Source organism: Phaethon aethereus, assembly GCF_964289735.1.
Source record: "Phaethon aethereus genome assembly, chromosome: 3".
Taxonomy (NCBI): Eukaryota; Metazoa; Chordata; class Aves; order Phaethontiformes; family Phaethontidae; genus Phaethon; species Phaethon aethereus.
This window is the reverse complement of record NC_138576.1, coordinates 110,727,143-110,745,822: the sequence shown is the minus strand read 5'-3', so window position 1 is coordinate 110,745,822 and position 18,680 is coordinate 110,727,143. Positions and strand designations below refer to the sequence as shown.

The 18,680-nt window shown below is 49.8% G+C and overlaps 1 protein-coding gene across 1 annotated transcript in view; it reads right to left on the bottom strand.

The window, feature by feature from the left end:
- Positions 1 to 18,680, bottom strand: part of GALNT14 (polypeptide N-acetylgalactosaminyltransferase 14) — a gene marked incomplete at both ends in the record, with an annotated part of 95,500 nt that overhangs the window by 38,452 nt on the left and 38,368 nt on the right. The window contains one exon of the mRNA XM_081997852.1: positions 163 to 261. Within this exon, the coding sequence (XP_081853978.1) occupies positions 163 to 261 (99 nt within the window). The remainder of the gene's footprint in view (positions 1 to 162; positions 262 to 18,680) is intronic.

Here is an 18,680-nt window from a genome sequence, read left to right as displayed (position 1 = left end):
CTCAGAGACCAGCTTTCACACTAATTTCTCCCGGTAATCATTCGAGACCGCAGCTGGTAGGTCTGGTCCCATTGCTGCGTTGAGTGCAAACAGATTCCGCCTTTATTCACGAAAACCTCTAGCCTACTCACCCCTTTTTAAGGGCAGATTGGGAGCTCTTACCTCCGAATCGTCCTTAGCAGGGTCGACCTGGCCTCATTGTGGAAGGTGATGATGATGCTGGTTGGCGGGAGGTCCTGGCGATAGTGCAAAGTCGTGCACCTGGAGAGGGAGAAAGAGGAAAAGGTCGTTCAGGTGCTGGAATTCAAAGTGGGAGCTCCCTTCATTAACACAGGCAGCAGATAGTCCATCACTATCACCTCCAGCCACTATTTAAAAAACAAACAAAAAAGTTTTTCTGCATGAAACCTTTCTGAAGGAGTCCAGAAACTGCCAAGTAAGTCACTGAGGCTTAAAGCAGCAAAAAGAGCTTAAGTGTCATTAATAGGAAGGGATGAGAAAGGAGGCACCCAGCTTGCAGTCCTTTTCTCTAACCCTTGCTTCCCAGCTATCATACCCTCCTGGCACCACCAGCCACCCAACCGACAGGCAGTGGGAAAATAAAGGCCCTCCCTTTTTACATTACTTATGGCAACACCACCTTCAGCAAAGATACTCCTCACTGACATTAGCGTGATGGGATCAGAAACGGGTCCTTCGTGCCAAAGGAAAGGCACGGGTGAGGTGCTTGCAGAAGGCCAGCTGCAAGTCTTAAGCTGCCTCGGTGGCTCTGTAAGCTTCATGGGGCTCTTGGTGTCATTCCAGAAATACTGGGTCATCATGATGAGGTTTTTTTCTTTCTTAAATTGAGGCAGGGGCCCGAGCACTCTCACACCCACCCAGCTGGTGGCAGCAGTGGAGGTAAGAGCATCACTGCAGCTCCAGCTCTGAGCCACCTCTCTCCCACCTGCAATTTCCACCAGCTGGCTGCAAGGTAAGCCAAGTTCTGTTTCTAAATTGATTGTTTCCTTATTCATTCTGCCTTCGTGGGATAACCTGACTGCAGGGAAGATTGGGATTTAACACTTTCCAAGCCAGCCTGCAGAAGGTGAAAACCCACAACTGCAACCACAGCCCCTGCTGCCTCCTTCCCAGGAGGAAACGTCGTAGACTCTATAATTACTTTGACCTTTAGCTGATGAAATTTGTGGCTTTTATAGACTGACTCCAACACATTTCTAGTTCAGGAAATCTAGATACACCTCTTACATCTGTGCTGCTCTCTCCAGGTCCCTGTCAGCCCCTATGATGGCCTTAAAATGACACACCAGTGGCAGGAGGGGCCCCCATGCCCAGCCTGAGGAGCTCCCCATCACAGCCATCATGCCCCTTCTCATCTACACACCACTCTCCTGCTCTTGTGTCACTGCCCAGATGCTACCACTACCACCCTCAAATGAAGCAGGAAAGAGAACTGAGCAATTACTCTTTCAAGAAACCATCAGTTTGATCCCCCAAAGCTCTGCGTCATGGTATCTGCAAGGTGAAGTAAAAAGAGATGGAAAAATTAAGGTGGGGATGGGGAGATGAAAGCAAGTATCAGTAGCCAAATATTGCTGGTTTGAGCTATCAGCATGGCATGTTGCACATCAGAAATGCCAAAATGCTTGAGATATTATTTTTAATGAGGTTTTTCACCTTTTCATTTTGAAATTGCATTTCTGATTATTTACAAAGTGACCTAAATGAAAGGAAAAAAGTGTGCAAAAGGTAAAATAATTCCAAAGATAAGAAAAAACATGACATCTTGGGTGAGACAAACTATTTGCAAGCTCAAACTAAATTGGTTGCTGCCTTCTTTCATCAAAAACTTCCCCAAATCCTGCCTCAATGCAATCAAAGCAGATTTCTCATTACCACCCTGTTCTTTCAGCATAGTCACCAATCCCAAAATTCATCATTCAACCAATTCTAATTCTACGTCCATCCTCAAAGGACACTAAAGTTGCATGGCCACTCCACATGCAGGAGAAAATTCAGTGACATTGCCCTGCGCGACAACACCCTCATTCATCAAAGTTACATCTCAGGGATGCTAAAAGCAGAAGGTTTCTGAATTACTAAACAGCACTGTGTGATGCCCCAAGCTCAACTGGGTTGCTGTGGCCCCTTGCATCACCCAGTAACCAACTTAGAATCACAGAATCATTAAGGTTGGAAAAGACCTTTAAGATCATCAAGTCCAACCATCAACCCAACACCACCATGCCCCCTAAACCATGTCCTGAAGCACCACATCTACACGTTTTTTGAACACTTCCAGTGATGGTGATTCTACCACCTCCCTGGGCAGCCTGTTCCAATGCTTGACCACCCTCTCAGTGAAGAAATTTTTCCTAATATCCAGTCCAAACCTCCCCTGGTACAACTTGAGGCCATTTGCACTCACTCTGTCGCTGGTTACTTGGGAGAAGAGACCAACACCCATGTAGCTACAACCCTCTTCCACGTAGTTGTAGAGACCGATAAGGTCTCCCCTGAGCCTCCTCTTCTCCAGACTGAACAACCCCAGTTCCCTCAGCCGCTCCTCAGAAGACTTGTGCTCCAGGCCCCTCACCAGCTTCATTGCCCTTCTCTGGACATGCTCAAGCACCTCAGCATCCTTCTTATAGTGAGGAGCCCAAAACTGAACACAGGATTTGAAGTGTGTCCTCACCAGTGCCAAGTACAGGGGCACGATCACTTCCCTGCTCCTGCTGGCCACACTATTGCTGATACAGGCCAGGACGCTGTTGGCCTTCTTGGTGAAGGCCAACTTCAGCTGAGCTTTCCCAACCTGATATGGTGAGAAAGAAGCTGCTGCTGCTGCTGCTCGGCGCCTGGTTTGCCACGCCCAGGCTCACCTCTCGCTCGCTTTGTGGAGCTGCAGGGACAGACTACGCCGACTGCCCTCCCTGTGCTATTTGTACACCGTTATCTCCTAACCATTCCCAGATGCGTGTCCTTCCGCCCACTTCCAGAGTGGCATCAGGAGGGGTTGTGTGGAGATAACAAGGGAAGCTATTTCTGGAAAAGAATGAAAGCGGGTGGAAAACACAAAGTCATCAATACTTTACTTACGTTATTACAAGTGTTAAGGAGCTAATAAATCAATCCGCGGCAGATGCGTGCTGTGTCACCCACCAGCGGGAGCGACAGCGATACCGCACGCCGGCTGAGCCTGCCAGCACTACGATGAAGGCTCCCCGTGCGTGACAGCACCTTGCTTCTAAAAACCCACCTGTCTACGCACCAGGTCAACCTAACCAGGCAACGTGCAGCTGGGAAACGCTGAAACGTCATATACGAGCACCTCCGGAGCTTGGACCGCTGGCTCTGCGACCCGCCCCTGACTTCCCTCTAATGAGGCTCGTCGCACCCCAAAGGCGGAACCGACGACGGCGCTGCCGCTACGGAGCCGGCGGGGACCCTGCAGCACCCCCAGCCTCGCTTCACCTCTGCGACCAGCACTGCACCGCAGGTGGGACTCGCCTCCCCGAAAACCAGCCCGACAAGGGTTAGGCTGAGCTGCTGCATCTGCCAGGGCTTCTCCAGGGTCCCTATGTGGCCCTGACTCTACCCTTGCCCAGGATTTTACCCCCGGGTGCTTCCTTCAGGAGCCCTCCCAAACTTTCCTCCAGTTGGTCCCTTATTTCTGTTCGTCCCCCTCCAGTGTAACTGCAGCTAAACACCCTGGCTCCCCAGAAGGCAGATTTCAGTTTAAGTTGTTGACTACAAGTGTTTTTTTGGCACTTGCTTGGGTAATAAAAACCACAGCTTGGAAAAGCATTAAATCCAGCATGTCCAGAATTATTTTGTGTGACAATTACATCTGGGGTAATTTCAATTTAATACCTCACTGCAAGTGAAAATTGCAGCATGCAGCCCTAAAATTGCTGTAATAATGAAAATAAACCCACTAAGAGCTGCCTGTGCTACCGCAGGCTGTCGCTGGATAAACGTTTTGTGCTGCTTATGGTATTTCATAGGTCACCCAATTGCCAACAAAAAAAAACCCCACAAAAAAACCACCCACAACATTTTCAGGAAACCACGGAAATTTTGAGTTTTGGGGTTTTTTTTTAGAGTGTTCCAAAAAAAAAAAAGTAAAAAAAAAAAGTCATAACTGCATTGCTTATAGTTGCAGTGTGTTGAAACTCACAGGCTGAAGTCATTTAAAGTTGCATACTTTGAAACTTGCGGCAGGGCTGGGGAGCAATCTTAGAACAAGAAGTGCTAGCAGGAACGCTGCCAGGCTGAAGCGCCGGCAACTTGGGCTGCTCCGCCAGCTCACAGCATCTGGGGGACCAAAACAAGACAGAAGCTAGGCTGGCCTGCCCTAAAAACCCCAGCGAGAGCATCCAGCTGGAGAAACAATTATTATTTCCTCCTGCAAACCCAGAAGTCAAACTCATTTGATGGGAAGTTTGACTTTTCTGTTTTAAGGTCATTTCCCATTCAAATTTGAAATAATTTCAGACTAAGAAAGTTATGAAAGAGGCATTCTGGCTGCAGACACCTTAGGAATCTCCTTTGGAAAATCCCAACCTGGACTGGCTGCCCGCCGTACTTCCTTTGGGGTGGAAGGAGCAGCACATCTCATCTCTGTGTTCCCAATGTGCCGTCAACACCTCCGGAATAAATCACGGCGCACCTCTTTGCAGGGACAGGGAGCAGACAGCCAGAGCCCTGCGCTCACTCCAGGAATCGCAAAGCCCTCTCACAAAGTTGGGCTTGCCAGTGTTCCTCACAGGCCTCCGAAATCCCTCACTCTGAAGACTTTTTTCTTGCGTTGCATCAACCCTTGTGCTCCTGGTGAGCAATGGGGTACCGCACCCTGGGAGCTTCTGCACACAGCCGCCCCTGCATCCCTAGAGGTCCTCCTGATGGGGCAATGTTCGCCCATTCCCAGGGCATTTCAACCCATCTTATGTTTAAAGTGGCAGACTTAACTCATAGTGCCCCTCACCAAACTAAAGCCCACCTTGGAAACACCACTAAGCAGCACAATGGTAAAGACTAATGCTATAAACAGACATGGACCCTGTTCTTCAACCCCTCCTGGTCCACCCCTGGTCTCATCCAGAGTGTGTTTTTGCCTTGACATCTGCCATCACGTGCCCACAGAGCTGCGCTGTGTCTCCTGAAACCCACCTCTCACGCTCACGCCCTCCTGTGCCTTGTTAACTTCCTTCAAGAGATGACTATCCTCATCGTGCTCCCCCAGCTAGCCCTGCCAGGCTTCTGCTCATTCCTCTTTTCTGCTTCAGCAGCCGTCACTTGCCAACAGCTCTGCTTTTAATTGTTAACGTTTTCCATGGAGTCCAAACTCTCCCTCAACACAGCTCCAAACACATCCAAAGCGCTCTCTGCATTTTTATTTTGAACAGCCAGCCACATCAGACAGAGCTACACCGTCTTTCAACTCCCTCCTGGCTCCTCTCTTCTCCTTGGAAACACGTGGGAGAGCAGTCTTGTCACCACACATCTAAACCAAGAGTATTTGGGTTTGTCTCCGAACTGCACTCATAGGGTTGTCCCTCTCACATCAATCCAGAGGACAGGGACCTGCCATCAGAAATAGTATGGGTTCACACCACCACTGATGGACAAACCTACAAGCACTTTGCATTTCAGATTACATTCTTCAAGTCTGACTAGCTCTCCAAGCTTGATGGCTCTCTTGAGTGAAGGTATGTGCAAGAGTCATGTCACAGCAGTGTAACTGCCATGAGCTGCATGTTACAGACTTGGATGCTCCACCAGAAGCAGAGAACTTGGTGGAGAAAGGGGAAAAAACATAAAAAGTCAGAAAAAGTGAACTAAATTACACAAATCTCTGCAGCAGCTTCAAGGAAGAGTTAATACCAACATCAAAGCTCTCATCTCACACCCATGCTGGAAGAAGAGATCTTGCCAGCCTGATGCACACCTCTGAATGGACCAGAGCAAGTATCTGCTCCAGCCTGGCCTTGGACTGACCCAAATCATCCATGCTTGGCAGAAGCCTCTACAGCTTTGCTCAGGCTACATGCCAGTCAGTCAACGATTACCTTCCAGGGACCTTGCTGTCACCTCACACCCAGCCAGAGAGGCAGGGCAGCAGGGAAAGCAGGGGAGAAAGACCAGAGATGCTGAAAACATGTCTGTACCCTACCAAAGGGACAGGAGCCAGCCTGCTTCTGGAAATGGGTGTCAGTCCAGGAAAGAAAAACATGGAGAGCTTTCTTTTGTAATTTTTGTTTCTTATCATGAAAAACCAGCCTAGTCTGCTCTGGGTTGAGCTGCTTCAGCTCATTGTGGCCAGGCATCCTTTGTGTAGCCACTGCAATTTATCCCTCCAGGACCCCAGAGGAAACTGGAGCAAGTCTTGAAAACCAACCAGGCGTAAAAAATGGCTTCCTCGGAGGACAATTTAAATTGCTGCCCTAGGGAGGGAGGAAGCCACCCACCGTAGGAAAGCAAACAGTGGCTGGTGAGAAGGAATTGATTAGAGCCCCAGCTGCCCTGCCCCAGCCAGTAGTGAACACGGGATGGCAGGACATGCAGGCCCCTTGGTCATACCTCTCAGGACAACCTCTCAGGGTGGCCTAGCCCCCAGCCAGTGGGAAACCACTGTGCCTAAACCCTGTCTTCGAGCTGAAGCTAAATTACAGGCGTCTTCCATGAAATTACTCTAAAAATAGGGACCCTGGACATGTTGTGATACAGATCTATGTAGCAATGTATGTGTCAACTCGTATAGAAACTAATGAGTTCATAGAGTTTACTGCTGGACAGGACCATGCACTGCCTCACCTGACCTCTGGATAACATGGTCTCTGGCGTTTTTCCCAGTTATCTGTGCATTTCTCAGTTATCCATGCATTAAGCCCAGTGACTTGTGTCTGACTGCAGAGTACCTTTCAAAAAATCATTACTTCATGACCTCCAGAGATGGAAAATCCAAGAAGTGCTGTTCACGTTACAGTCAATGCGTCAGTCTCATATGACATATAAATGGGATACAACAATTCAGTTTTTGCATGACTGGAGCACATAGAGAGGTTAGTGGCCTTCTTCATGACATTCACCTCCCATCACCACCCTCGGTTCTTCTTGACTCTCTCCAAGCCACCCTTCCTGCACATTACTTCAAAATATTTTGTCACTCACCTTTGAGAGACTTCGGGACATGGTTTAGTGGACATGGTGGTGTTGGGTTGATGGTTGGACTTGATGATCTTAAAGGTCTTTTCCAACACTAATGATTCTATGATTCTATGAAAATCCTACTTTGTCTTCCCAAGATATGCCAGCATTTCCTCCTCCTTCTATGGGTATGCTTTGCACCACCTCAGTCAGGATTAGGCTGCCAAATGGAGGGTTGACCATGGTCTGCCTTGCTGCACATCTCCAGCACCACCATGCACGAGCTGTCTGGCACCTGGGGCTGTGCCGGGGGATGGCTGCTAGCCACGAGCAGGCTGCTTGTACATCCTGCACTTGGGGTCAGGTCTGGGACAAAGACCTACCGAGAAAGCTCTGGGGTTTCCTCCATAACGCCAAGAGCTTTGATGCTGACCACTCCACCAAGACACACCACAATCTGAGCATGAACGTTGCTGCTCAGAGCACGTATGTGACCTTTGTGGTAGGGTAGGAAGAGCAGTGGCTGGGGGAATTGCTACCAGCTACAGACACTCTTGCATCTATCCTGGTCCTGCAGGTCCGCCTCAGGCGGGCCGTGATCGTGGGCAGGTTGGTGCTACCAAAACACCAAAAGGCCTAGAGCAAAGAGAGGCTGAAAAACCAGCTGGAAAGCAGACGGCTTTGGAAAGCAGCTGTGCCAAAAGGAAAGAAGAAGGGACAAGGAGTCAGATGTCAGCTGGCGATGCCACATGATGGCAGAGAACGCCAGCTCAAGTTTGGCTTGCCAAAGTGAAAAAACACCCTTGTGAAAGGTCGGTGGGATTTCTCCGTGCTGGACTGGCATGCACCTCAGCTTTGCATTCCCAAAAGGGGACTGAAAAATCCCCAGGGTGGCATGCAACAGCCTCAGTGGTTGCTGGGGCTGGGAGAAACAGGAGTGATCTAAAGAGAGGAATCGCCGGTTGAGCAGACGACTTGGGGGTTTGCAAGGGCTTGAGCGAAAGTGAGGAGGTACATCTGCAACAAATACTCAATGGTGGTTAGCATCAGAGCTGACAAGGAATTATTTAGCAGGCTTTAACGAGATGTAATTGGATAAAACCGTAAGGAGGACTATCAGGAAAACACTGCCAGGTGCTGAACCAGTTCTGGCTGTAGATTAGACTCCCTGAGGAACCTGTCCCAAGTCCCCACCTCTCCCCTCCTCAGCACATGCTACTGCAAAAATACTAGAAAATGGGCAGAAGAGCCCTCCTGAGGGCAGAAGATGCAGCCGCTGATGAAAGAGGTCTTCTTAGCCTCCGTGTTCTTCTGAAGTCAATGTGCTACCATGAATGTGATGGTCACAGCTAGTGCTTGCCTGAAGGCAAGCAGCTCCAAGCCTTGGCAGGGAACCACCACACATGCTGCCCGTCAGGGCAGGGACCTGCAAACAGGAACCTGGGTCCAACTCAACTGCAGGTTTGACCTGAGGTCAGCCTTCTTGGGTGGACCAAGAAGGACATTTTTCTACACAGCTTCTGGAAATTGCAACAGTGCTATATTTGGATAGTGCACAATTAGTATTTCATCTAAGTCGCTGCCTCTTTCGGTCTCTTTCTTTATTCCTTTTCCCTGCAAGATAGATATCTAAAAAATTAATCAAACAGCTAAATTTGAAGAAAGGAGGAAATACAAGAAGGCAAAAATAACCTTCTGTGCATATGATGTGCTGCTGCCTGCAAACCTCAAAACTGACAAGATGATGCATTTATAATTTATTAAAAATTTGTTGGATTTTTGTCTTTGGAAAAGGGGAGGGGAAAAAAAAAAAGAACCTACTAAAAAGGAAGGAGAGAATATCACGGCTGCATTTAAAAACAAGTTAAACCAGATTGTGTGTCTTGATTTTCAAAGCAGCTCATAAATAATTCAGATTTCTAGGGCTTCCACACAGACTCAGGGTCTGTCTTGCTTCTTGACTCCCCCCACTCTTCCCCCCTCAGAAGTGAGGCAAAAAGAAAAAAGGAGCCAACAAAAGTGAAAAAAAAAGAAGAAAACAAAAAAAGAAGAACCTTCTTTGTTTTCCAATCCAGTAGAATTTTAAATTGTGGCCAAATTTCTGATGCCAGTTTTACTCAAATACCAGAGCTGACATCAAAGGTTTTCACTTGGTGAAAGTAAAAGCAAAATCTGGCACCTTGCACCTTCCTGGAAAGCCACCAATCCTTTATTAAAGATCTTCAGAAGCCAGGACAACCTGAAATTACATTTCAGAGCGTCAGATCCATGATGTAAAGATTCATTAGGGAGGACACTTTCTGACCAGAGCTTCCTGGCACCACATGGCAGATCAAAGCAGCAAAAGACCCCATTTTTTTACAGCAAAAATCCACCCAAATGGCCCTGAAACATTGCCTGTGATTGCCCTTTTGCTACAGATGAGGGAGCAGGACTTTAAGGCACTGGGTAGCTGAAGAAACAAACAAACAAGATTTTGATGGAAGATACTGCCTCATGGCCTTAATTATCAATAGTAGCGAGCCCTGGAGAATTAGTTCCATTGCTTACTAATACTTGACTTCAATTTCAGCCTAGGCAAACATATTGGGTCAATAGAAATACCGAAACAAGCACGAAAGTTAAACAACCAACTTCATTCTGTCAGAATTACTTGGAGCAAGTTATCAAAGTAATCGATGGCATGTAATAACTATAAGGCAAGTGGTCAATACGTTATAGCTGCCAAAGGCAGAGGATGGCTCTAGCACAGAGCGATCAATGGCACCCTGGGAATGCCAAAGCCCTTGGTGATGAAGCAATCTCCATCATCAAGTCATCAGCAGGCCCTGGTATGGTTCAGGAGGGCATCGAGACAAGAAAGGGTTTCTCTTCCCTATAAAAACTCCAGGATCCTCTTTGTCCATTGCAGGGAAGGAGGCACATTGAGTTTCAAGAAAAGACCTGACGCTTCCATGGCTTGACCAGTGTTGGCACACCCATGCGGAGGGCGACAACTAGGGCTGTGGTCAATTCTGGTCTGTCAGAGAGCCCCATCCCTCCCTCCAATGGGAAGAAGCTCTCTCCCCAGCACAGCGACCGCCATGACTATACCATGTCCTCCCACCAGTGGTTCCTGCGGCTGCTGACGTGCGGCGCAGCATCACTTCCACTCCAGCACATTGTTTGTTCCAGAGGAGCCCAACCTATACTTTTCATCTGATACTCAAAATCACTTGCTTTTAAATACAGCCTGTCATTTTTAGATTACTAGAAGTGTCAAAAACATTTGAGATCTAAATGAATTTTTTTTCCTTTTCAGGATGAGAAAAACAGACCTCTTTGGCCTAAGTTTTCCTGTATTTTTACTTTTAAATTCACTGAGAATTTTGCTTTTGCTTTATCCTGAAATTGCTAACTCCTGGCTTTTCTTTTTCTTGAATAACTAAAGAACCGAAACACGGTTATTGCCTCAGCTCTGCTGAACCCTGTCCACCCGCATAGCCCCCAAATTCAGGCTCCAGAGATGTGGCACTGACAACACCGATGTAACCCGGGCGTGGGGAGCGGATCCCACCACCCACCCCGTCTCCGTTTCCAGCTTCAGCCCCCCGAACAAAAGCAGCGGCGCCCATGCCCGGATGCCGCTCTCCTTGAGATGGAGCAGTGCATCCTCAGGGCGCAGTGACTGGCAGGTCACTGTCTTTTATTAAATTCCCAGCTCTCCCCCCCTCCCCGTCCCCCATCGTGACAGGGACATGCAGAAAGATCACTGCACCACAGACAGGTATCTGGGGAACGAGCTTTTATCTCCGGGTGAATGTGTCGCAGAAGTGGAGCTAATTAACTGAGGCTCTGTTTTTGAAGACGGTTAATATTTTATCACATGTCTTCTGTCCTGAGGAATAATTAGCCCTGGCAGTACTAGCGTTGCCATTTCCCAAGGGGACCGAGCAAGAGACTGGAGGCTGGAGAGACACACGTGGTGTTGATGGATAGACAGCATCTCGACCCTGGGCAAACAGTGCATCTAACCAGCAGTTACTTCTCAGCACAAACTAACCTGCCGTAGAATATTAACAGAGGCAAAACCCCGATCCAAAGGCTGTACGTATTCTGCTTGTCCTATTCTATGCCCGCAGGTGCAGGGGATGCTTTAACGCCAGGCACTGCAGTTCAGGCAAGAGCTGCACGGCCACGCTTGTGGCACTGGAGCACCAGTCCAAGCCCCTTCTCCCCAGGCAGCGCCGCCGGGCGCCAGCTCTGGGGCAGTCTCTCCCCTCGCCGTTCCGATTGCCCCGCTCTGCACAACCAGGGGGAAATCCCAAGGGGTCCCCCAACTCTTCCATCCCGATGACAAGCCTGTTCTCCCGGGGGGAACCGATCGCTGAAGCAAGTTCCCGCGGGGACTGCCGAGAAGAAAGCTCCCCCAGGGCTTGCACAGAAGTCCTCACTGGGGGTTACAGTGCACCACATCGCTCCACGAGGCTGCTTAGGACAGGGCTGGGATGCAAGCTGGGTAAATGGAGGAACTGGGAAAGGATGAGGGAAGAGCCGTTTCAGATCGACCCAGAACTATTTTGTGCACGCGTCTTTCTTGGCAAAATGTAATGGATGGGTGGGTGGGGAATTTCCAAAATGAAATCAAAACTGTCTTATGGGGAAACAAAACCAAAATAGGTGAAGGAAATCTATCACTTGGAGCTGGGGGAGAAACTGTTTTCAGCTTTTTCTCTCTCCGAAACAGCAATTTTTGGCAAGACGTCAGTCCAAACAAAATAAAGGTGTTCTCCTCCAGGGAAGAGACAGCTGGGATGGAGGCTGTGCCTTCTCTTAAGTGAGCTCCTTGGACTCTTCTTGGGAGGATGCCTGTCCCGTGTGGATGGCCTTCCTACCCAGTGAGGCACTCTGGGGCTGGGACGAGGGAAAACGTGGAGAAACAAAAGACAGCCTGTAGGAAATGTAATATTATACCGTGGTGTTTGCTGGAACAGTCCAGAGTCACCCCCACTGCCCAAAGCCAGGCTGTGAGACGCCGAGGCCCTACAGGTTCCCCGGGTACCCGTGCTGTCCCCTTTGCCCTGCAGACACTTTTTAGCTGAGAACACCGCTCGGGAATCCTTCCCGCTCACCGGGCAGACAGGTGCCATAACTCACACCCCTGGCACAGCTCTTTCGGATACAACCAGCTTTGCCCTCCGGAAAAAAAATGAGTAACACAGCCACTTAGCTGACACATCCTCCTGCGTTCGAAACACCCGCCTGTGCGTCTCCACCAGCTCCTCATCCAGTCCAGCTCACTCCTCAGCTCCTTCCCAAGAGTCGCCCTCATCCTTCTCACTCAAGGGAAAGAACAGGAGGGGAAGGGATAGGACTGCAAAGCCACTGCTGCAGAATAAGCACCATCGTCACACTTGCCATTTCCCTACGGCATCCATCATGGGGACACCACCAAACCCGGTCCTGCAGAAACACCAGCAGCCTCCCCCCGCCCTTGCCCCAGCATCCCTTCCCAGGACCGTTTTTAATTCGAGACCCTCAGCCTGCTTTTCTCTAGGCAGCCCCTCGAGATACAAAACTGCGGCATCTCACGGCACTTCCGATCCTGCCCCGCTCGCTGGGCGCAAACAGCCAGTGTCAGAGCCCGTCACCCCAGGGCGCAGTGGGCAGCCTGGGAGCAGTTGAGCCGTGGCCGGAAAACCCGAGGGGAGCCAGTGCGCTGCCAGGGTGAGGAAGACATAACACCTCCAAAACCAACAGGGTGGCAGTCCTTTCGCTGTGACGCTGGTAGCCCGGCGGTAACGATTACCCTCCACTTCTGCCTGGGAGTTGCTTGTTGGCTGACCTGACCCACCACCTCCAGCTCCAGGAGCAATCAGGCAGGGGCTGGAGGGCACAGCGGCTTTGCAGGCTGCCACAGACATCAGAGCAAAATCTGGTGTTAGGTTGGGATCTCGGCACTTGGAAGCCTCTCTCCTCCCCAGGGAGGTCTGTGCAAGTCATGCAGGGAGGGTCAGATGTTGGTGGGGCCTGGGGAACACGCTAACCCCCAGGACAAGCACCGGCAGACCCAACATGGACTGTGGCAGAAGCCCCATCACATCTGAGGAGGGAAGAACAGGTTCCTCAGGACAAGAAGATGTTGGGATGATGGTTTGGCCAGCAGTGTTGCCCAAGGACAGTCCCCAGCTCAGCCCCAGGCAGCCACCTCAGGCGACCTCTCCCAGTACTCAAACCCACCATAATCCCATTTCATGCAGCCCCTTTTCATCACTACTTCCTTCCCTCCTCCCCCCATTAAAAAAAAAAACAAACAAAAAGCTTCAGAAGAGGGCATTAAGTAGAAAGAGATATTTGAAAAAGATCATCACATTCATCAAATTTTGTGCCCTGAAGCCACCAGCCTCTGTCTCGGAAGCCGTCAGGTCTAGCTGGCCTGCTCCTCAAGCCCTCCACCTCCTGGCAAGCGGTCCCATGGGCCACCAGACAACAAACATGGGGCACCAAACATCGCAGATGCTGTCATGCGTCGGGGTGGCCACAGCCATTCCCAGGATGGGGACTTGGACACACACCAGCTATTTCCCAGGACTGTGCATTTCCAGCCCAGTTCGCAGCCAGTGAGTCCCAGGAGAGACTGGTCATGAGCTCTCCATAAGTAGCAGGTGCAGCTATTGGAAAGAGGTGCCTTACTGACTTCTTACCAGGTGCTCCCACATCCATACAAGACGCCAACCCCAGCAGAAGCAGGAGAACATGAAACTATTTTTTTGCAGCGCTAAAATGGTCCAGTGAATATTTTTCTCCACTTTCAGGCAATGTCATGGAGTGGAGACTCTGTGCAATTTTTGTCTTTGAGTGGGAGGGGAATTTTTGTCTCTGACCGAGTTTTCTCAAGCCTTAGGGAAAAGCGAAGTTTAGGAGTTCAGTTCCAACTTGAAACAAGGAATCAGGGTCACCACATCTTGCACTGGATGCACTTGCAGAGGATGCACAGTGGGCATTAAAAGAGCTGCAGAGCCTGAGCAGCATGGAAAGCGGATACTGAAACGCTGTGGGGACTGTGCTGAAGTCCAAGCAACCTCACCACCAGCAAAGCCTTGCAATGTCAAGCCAGAAGAGATACGTGAGTGCGGTAGTTAAGTGCATTGTTCTTAGATGACAAACTCCAAAAGAGGAGAAGAGAAAACTCCTCTCACTGCTGTCCCACTGAGAATGACCTGAGGCTACCAAACATGTCAACGTCACTCAAGCAGCAGCACAGACTCTCGTTTGTTAATCACATGGATGAAGGTCTCCAGTCACCTCAGCAGTCCTCCATCAGGGTGACCACACAGCGGTACACAGATCTGAAACACAGATTTGCTGCTGACGTAACGATCAATCCTGGAAAAGATGGCAGGCAGCGAGGATGGGAGGCTTTAGAAAGCATGCTTTGATGTGCCCCTACCTCTCCTCTCATTTAAATGCACTCACTAGACTGACTGCAGAATTAGGTCCATGGTGTCTGCAAGGTAGGAAAAATATGGGTAACGCAAGTGCTGCAAGGATGGCTACTCAAGCACCTTCAAAGCTTGTTACACAAACACAGGCAGCTGGGGGAGAAGAACTACAAAATTATGTGCGCTGCAATCAAAGTTTGTAAATTAAGTCAGGTCTTACAAAACGCTGGGCCATGCCTGAGAGGCAGGAGCCCCGGAGGGCTCAGTGGTTTCTGCCACGAGAGAAAAACCTGGTTTGATTTTGTAGATGACCCTGCTTCGAGCAGGAGGCTGGATCAAGGACCTCCTGTGGTCTCTTCCAACCTGAAATATTCTATGATTTTATGAAGTGCCTGTTTCTGATTAATACCAAGGAAGACCTGTCTTGCTCTCCTTTCTTAGCTGCCAACTGCAAATCTCAATACTCCTTGTTCTCTCTGCTACCTGAAAACAATCCTTATGGGTTCTGATCACATACGCGTTTCTCAAACGTCCTTGGATTTTCAAGTTCTAATTCACCCAGAAGACCACATACAAAATGCCACCATGTGTAGTGAGCATTCCAGATGGACCGAATCTACAAAGTGCAGAACTGAGCTCTTTTGAGTGAAAGACTCAGATTTTGGCCCACCTATCGTCATAGGTGGGTCAGGTTTATCCAACAGGCATGCAAAAGCCAGTGTTGGCACAGGAGTGATGGGGAACAAACTGTCCATCACAACCCTGGGATGCTGGTACAGCTGTCTGACAGGGGCTGTGAGGTCAAAATAACTAGTGTCTGGTAGTCTGCAGGACACAGTGCTTACTTACACACCCTTACTCCAGCCACATCTCATCCTTAAGTCTTCAGCCAGATGTGACCTTCTTGTATCCTCCAAATTGTGTTTTGGGCTTCATGCTTCAGTTCGTTCAAAAGCCTCAGATCTCCAGCAGCACATAGGTCCAAACTGTGAGTGACAGCAGGTGTAAGCTCCAGCATGAAGCTATAGGTAGTGGGTTTTGATAAGGGGAGCTCCATACCAGGTCTTTTGTTAGCAGACAGCAAATTTTCCCAGCTAGCGGAACTGGCTGCACTTGTAACCAACCTGTACAGCAAAAGTCTGAATTCCTGGAGGGCTGGAGAGCTTGAAAACAGGATAACTATGATGAGAAGAGATAATAAGGACAGTTCCCTAAAAAATAAAATAAACCCCAGCTTCATAGGACAATCCCCTCTTACTTAGATGGATCCAAACTGTCAATTGATCACTGGTTGGTGACAGTGTGTGGAGAGCGAGCTGGCTGCCCAAAGCTGTCTCTCTCACTGACTTTCAGCTGCCCAAGTGCATTAAGAGAAGCTGCAAAATGTATTAAGATACTTTCCCTGACATCGTTAACCTGTGCTAGCTATTTCTACCATTGCCAAAGGGTTACCAGGTTGCACAGAAGAAGAGGCACGAGCAAGTCTCTCTCTTAAGACATTGCCCAGCCTGTGAAAGTTTCAAACTTGGGCCACAAAAGCCAGCTGGTCAACAGCAGAAACAAAACCTTGGCCACTTCAGGCAGTTCCAATCTATCCCTAAGACACACGCCAACCCCTACACTACTTGATGGACTGTTCTCATATCTTCATCCCCAGAGATCGCAGACTAAGGAGGTGATGGAAATACACAGTGTCTAGCACTAACCTCTTGGGGTCTGGTGTCCAAGAGACAAAAGCAATCACGCTTGTTTCCTAATGGTGATACTTTCATCTCAAACATGTTTTCCACCGTTCATTTGTGTAACTAACTCCTTGCCTGCAGCGTCATGCTGTGCTCTTGCCTGTCCTTAGGAATAAGAAGGATACCAAGACCAAAGGCAGGGGGATCACAGATCTCCTCCTATCCAGCTAATTCAGCCTCAAAGTATCCTCAGACTATCCGTCCCAGGAGATCTAGGGACAGCCCTCACCCCTACAGGCTTTTGCCCAAGTGTGATAAATCTTACTTTGTAATGAAATCACAAATGCCCTGGCTTTGCCTAGAGAACAGTATAACAGCTGGAAAAACAGATCGAGAGACAGAAAAACTCTTCAGGATATTGCTGAATCCCCTGCAAACTTTCCCTCGAATTCAAAGGGGGTTTGGCCGCCTGTTAGGTACCCACTTGCTTCTGCAGGTCTAATTTTCAGGTACCACTGAGGACGGAAAAGTGGAGAAGAACATCGCCTCTGTACTGCCTGTGGAGTAAGATGGGCTTTTCCACACGTGTCGTTCTTCAGACATTGAGTTCCTCCTTTGGGGACTCTCAAGAAACCAGGCAAGGAAGATAAGATGCCTAAATTCCTACCAGGGGTAGAAAATACATTTCTAGCTTCTGAGACTGTGTTCACCTCAATTCATCTCAAAGTGTTTTTCATCTAGCAGGCAACAAAGTTGAAGGAAGACAAGGCAATGTGAGAAGTCCAAGGGGATCATAAACATGCTAAGCAAAAGGCAATGCTGTCAAAATCTACTTTTCTCCTCTTTGACTCTTCACTTCCAAGCAGATATTACAATTTTCTCAGTGCACTTGACTGCTTGTCACTCCTGGGATGCAATCATCAACTCAGCCAAAACCAGAACCACTTCAAAACCTGCATGAGATACAGCTGCCCTCTCGCAATCTGCACGCAGATGTCTACACGTGCTTTCACGTGCCGTGCACCAAACGCCGTCGCACAGGACACGGGGGCACGTGGAAGGTGTGCAGTGGCAGAGACGCAAGCCCAGCCGCACGTGCCCGTGTATGCAGGTACCACACCTGGCAGAGGTAGGACCTCCCTCAGGACTGCGTGTTCCTCCTGGTCATCCCCACGCACAGCACAGTCAGGTATTTTCAGCCACCCCAACGTAATGCTGAACATGCAGCCTCTGCACCCTTGGGATACATGCTGCAATTAATGGGTCAAAATAACGCTGCAATATCTAGTGCTTCTGCTCCGGGGCTGAAATCCTGACATTTCTGGACCTTGGGAACTCAAGACAGCAGCTGTGTGAACCAGAGGAACATCACAGGCATCACCTCTTCCCATCCCTCCATGAACAGTCTCTACGAGCACAGCCAGCAGCCCTGGGCAGCTCTCCCACCCAATGGACGCTCTCCAGCTGGCATGGCACAGGGGTTTGAGCGAGGAAACCAGGAGGAAATCATACGGTGTGTGTTGTTCCCCACAAAGGGAACAGGACAGACTACAAGGGCAGAGCTTTTCTAGGGGGTGTAAGTTGGTGTGACCAGGCTCCCAAGGCTGCCAGGATGCTCTCGTCTTCAGCAGATGATGGAACGCCTGATCTTCGTATCTGCCAGTATCCCTGCCAGCCTCGCCTTTTAATCACAACTTGATTTTAGCAGCTGCTTTCTCTCTCTCAGACACACACATACACACAGAAACGCACCCCCTCAAGCATCTCTAAAATTCAAGCTTAACCGGGTAGGCAGGGCCTCTTGTAAAGCACTTGGGACCCGGGGAGGAAGGGAGCTTCAAAAATGTGGAGGACTGTTGCCTTTACGAGACGATTTGGGAGGGCTCCATCCCCGGCCTCCTTGCTCTACCAGCTCTTGAGACAGCACTGCTAAACGCGTATCAGTGCTGCGGAGGGAAAAAGCAAGATGAAAAAAGGAAAACAGGCAGCGGGGGATGCCTGAGGCTGGCTGACGTGATCTGCAATAGCTAGAGATGCCTGCTGGAGGCTCTTACCTCTCCTCCAGCCACTACCTCCCACCCACCCTCCTCATCCCCGACTTCACCTCTCCGCTTCGCTGCCATCAGCGGGCGCAAACCCCAGCTCAGGCTGGCGCTGGCCGCGACCCGTGGCCCCAGGCTAGCCTGGCAGCCACAACAGCATCTGCACGTCTGCCAAACCCAACGGAGCGCCTGGGAGGCGGAGGTCAGCCGAAGCAGCATATGGAGCAACCGTGTGGCGAGTCCCGGCCTCCCCAGGCGCTGTCTGCCACAGATGGAAGCAGCCCAGGAGCCACCACGACGAAATCTTCTGGCTGGGGGCGACGCATCCTCCCTGCCGGCTTTCCGAGCCGCTGAGCAACACCGGAAACCTCAGCTCCTCTCCCCAC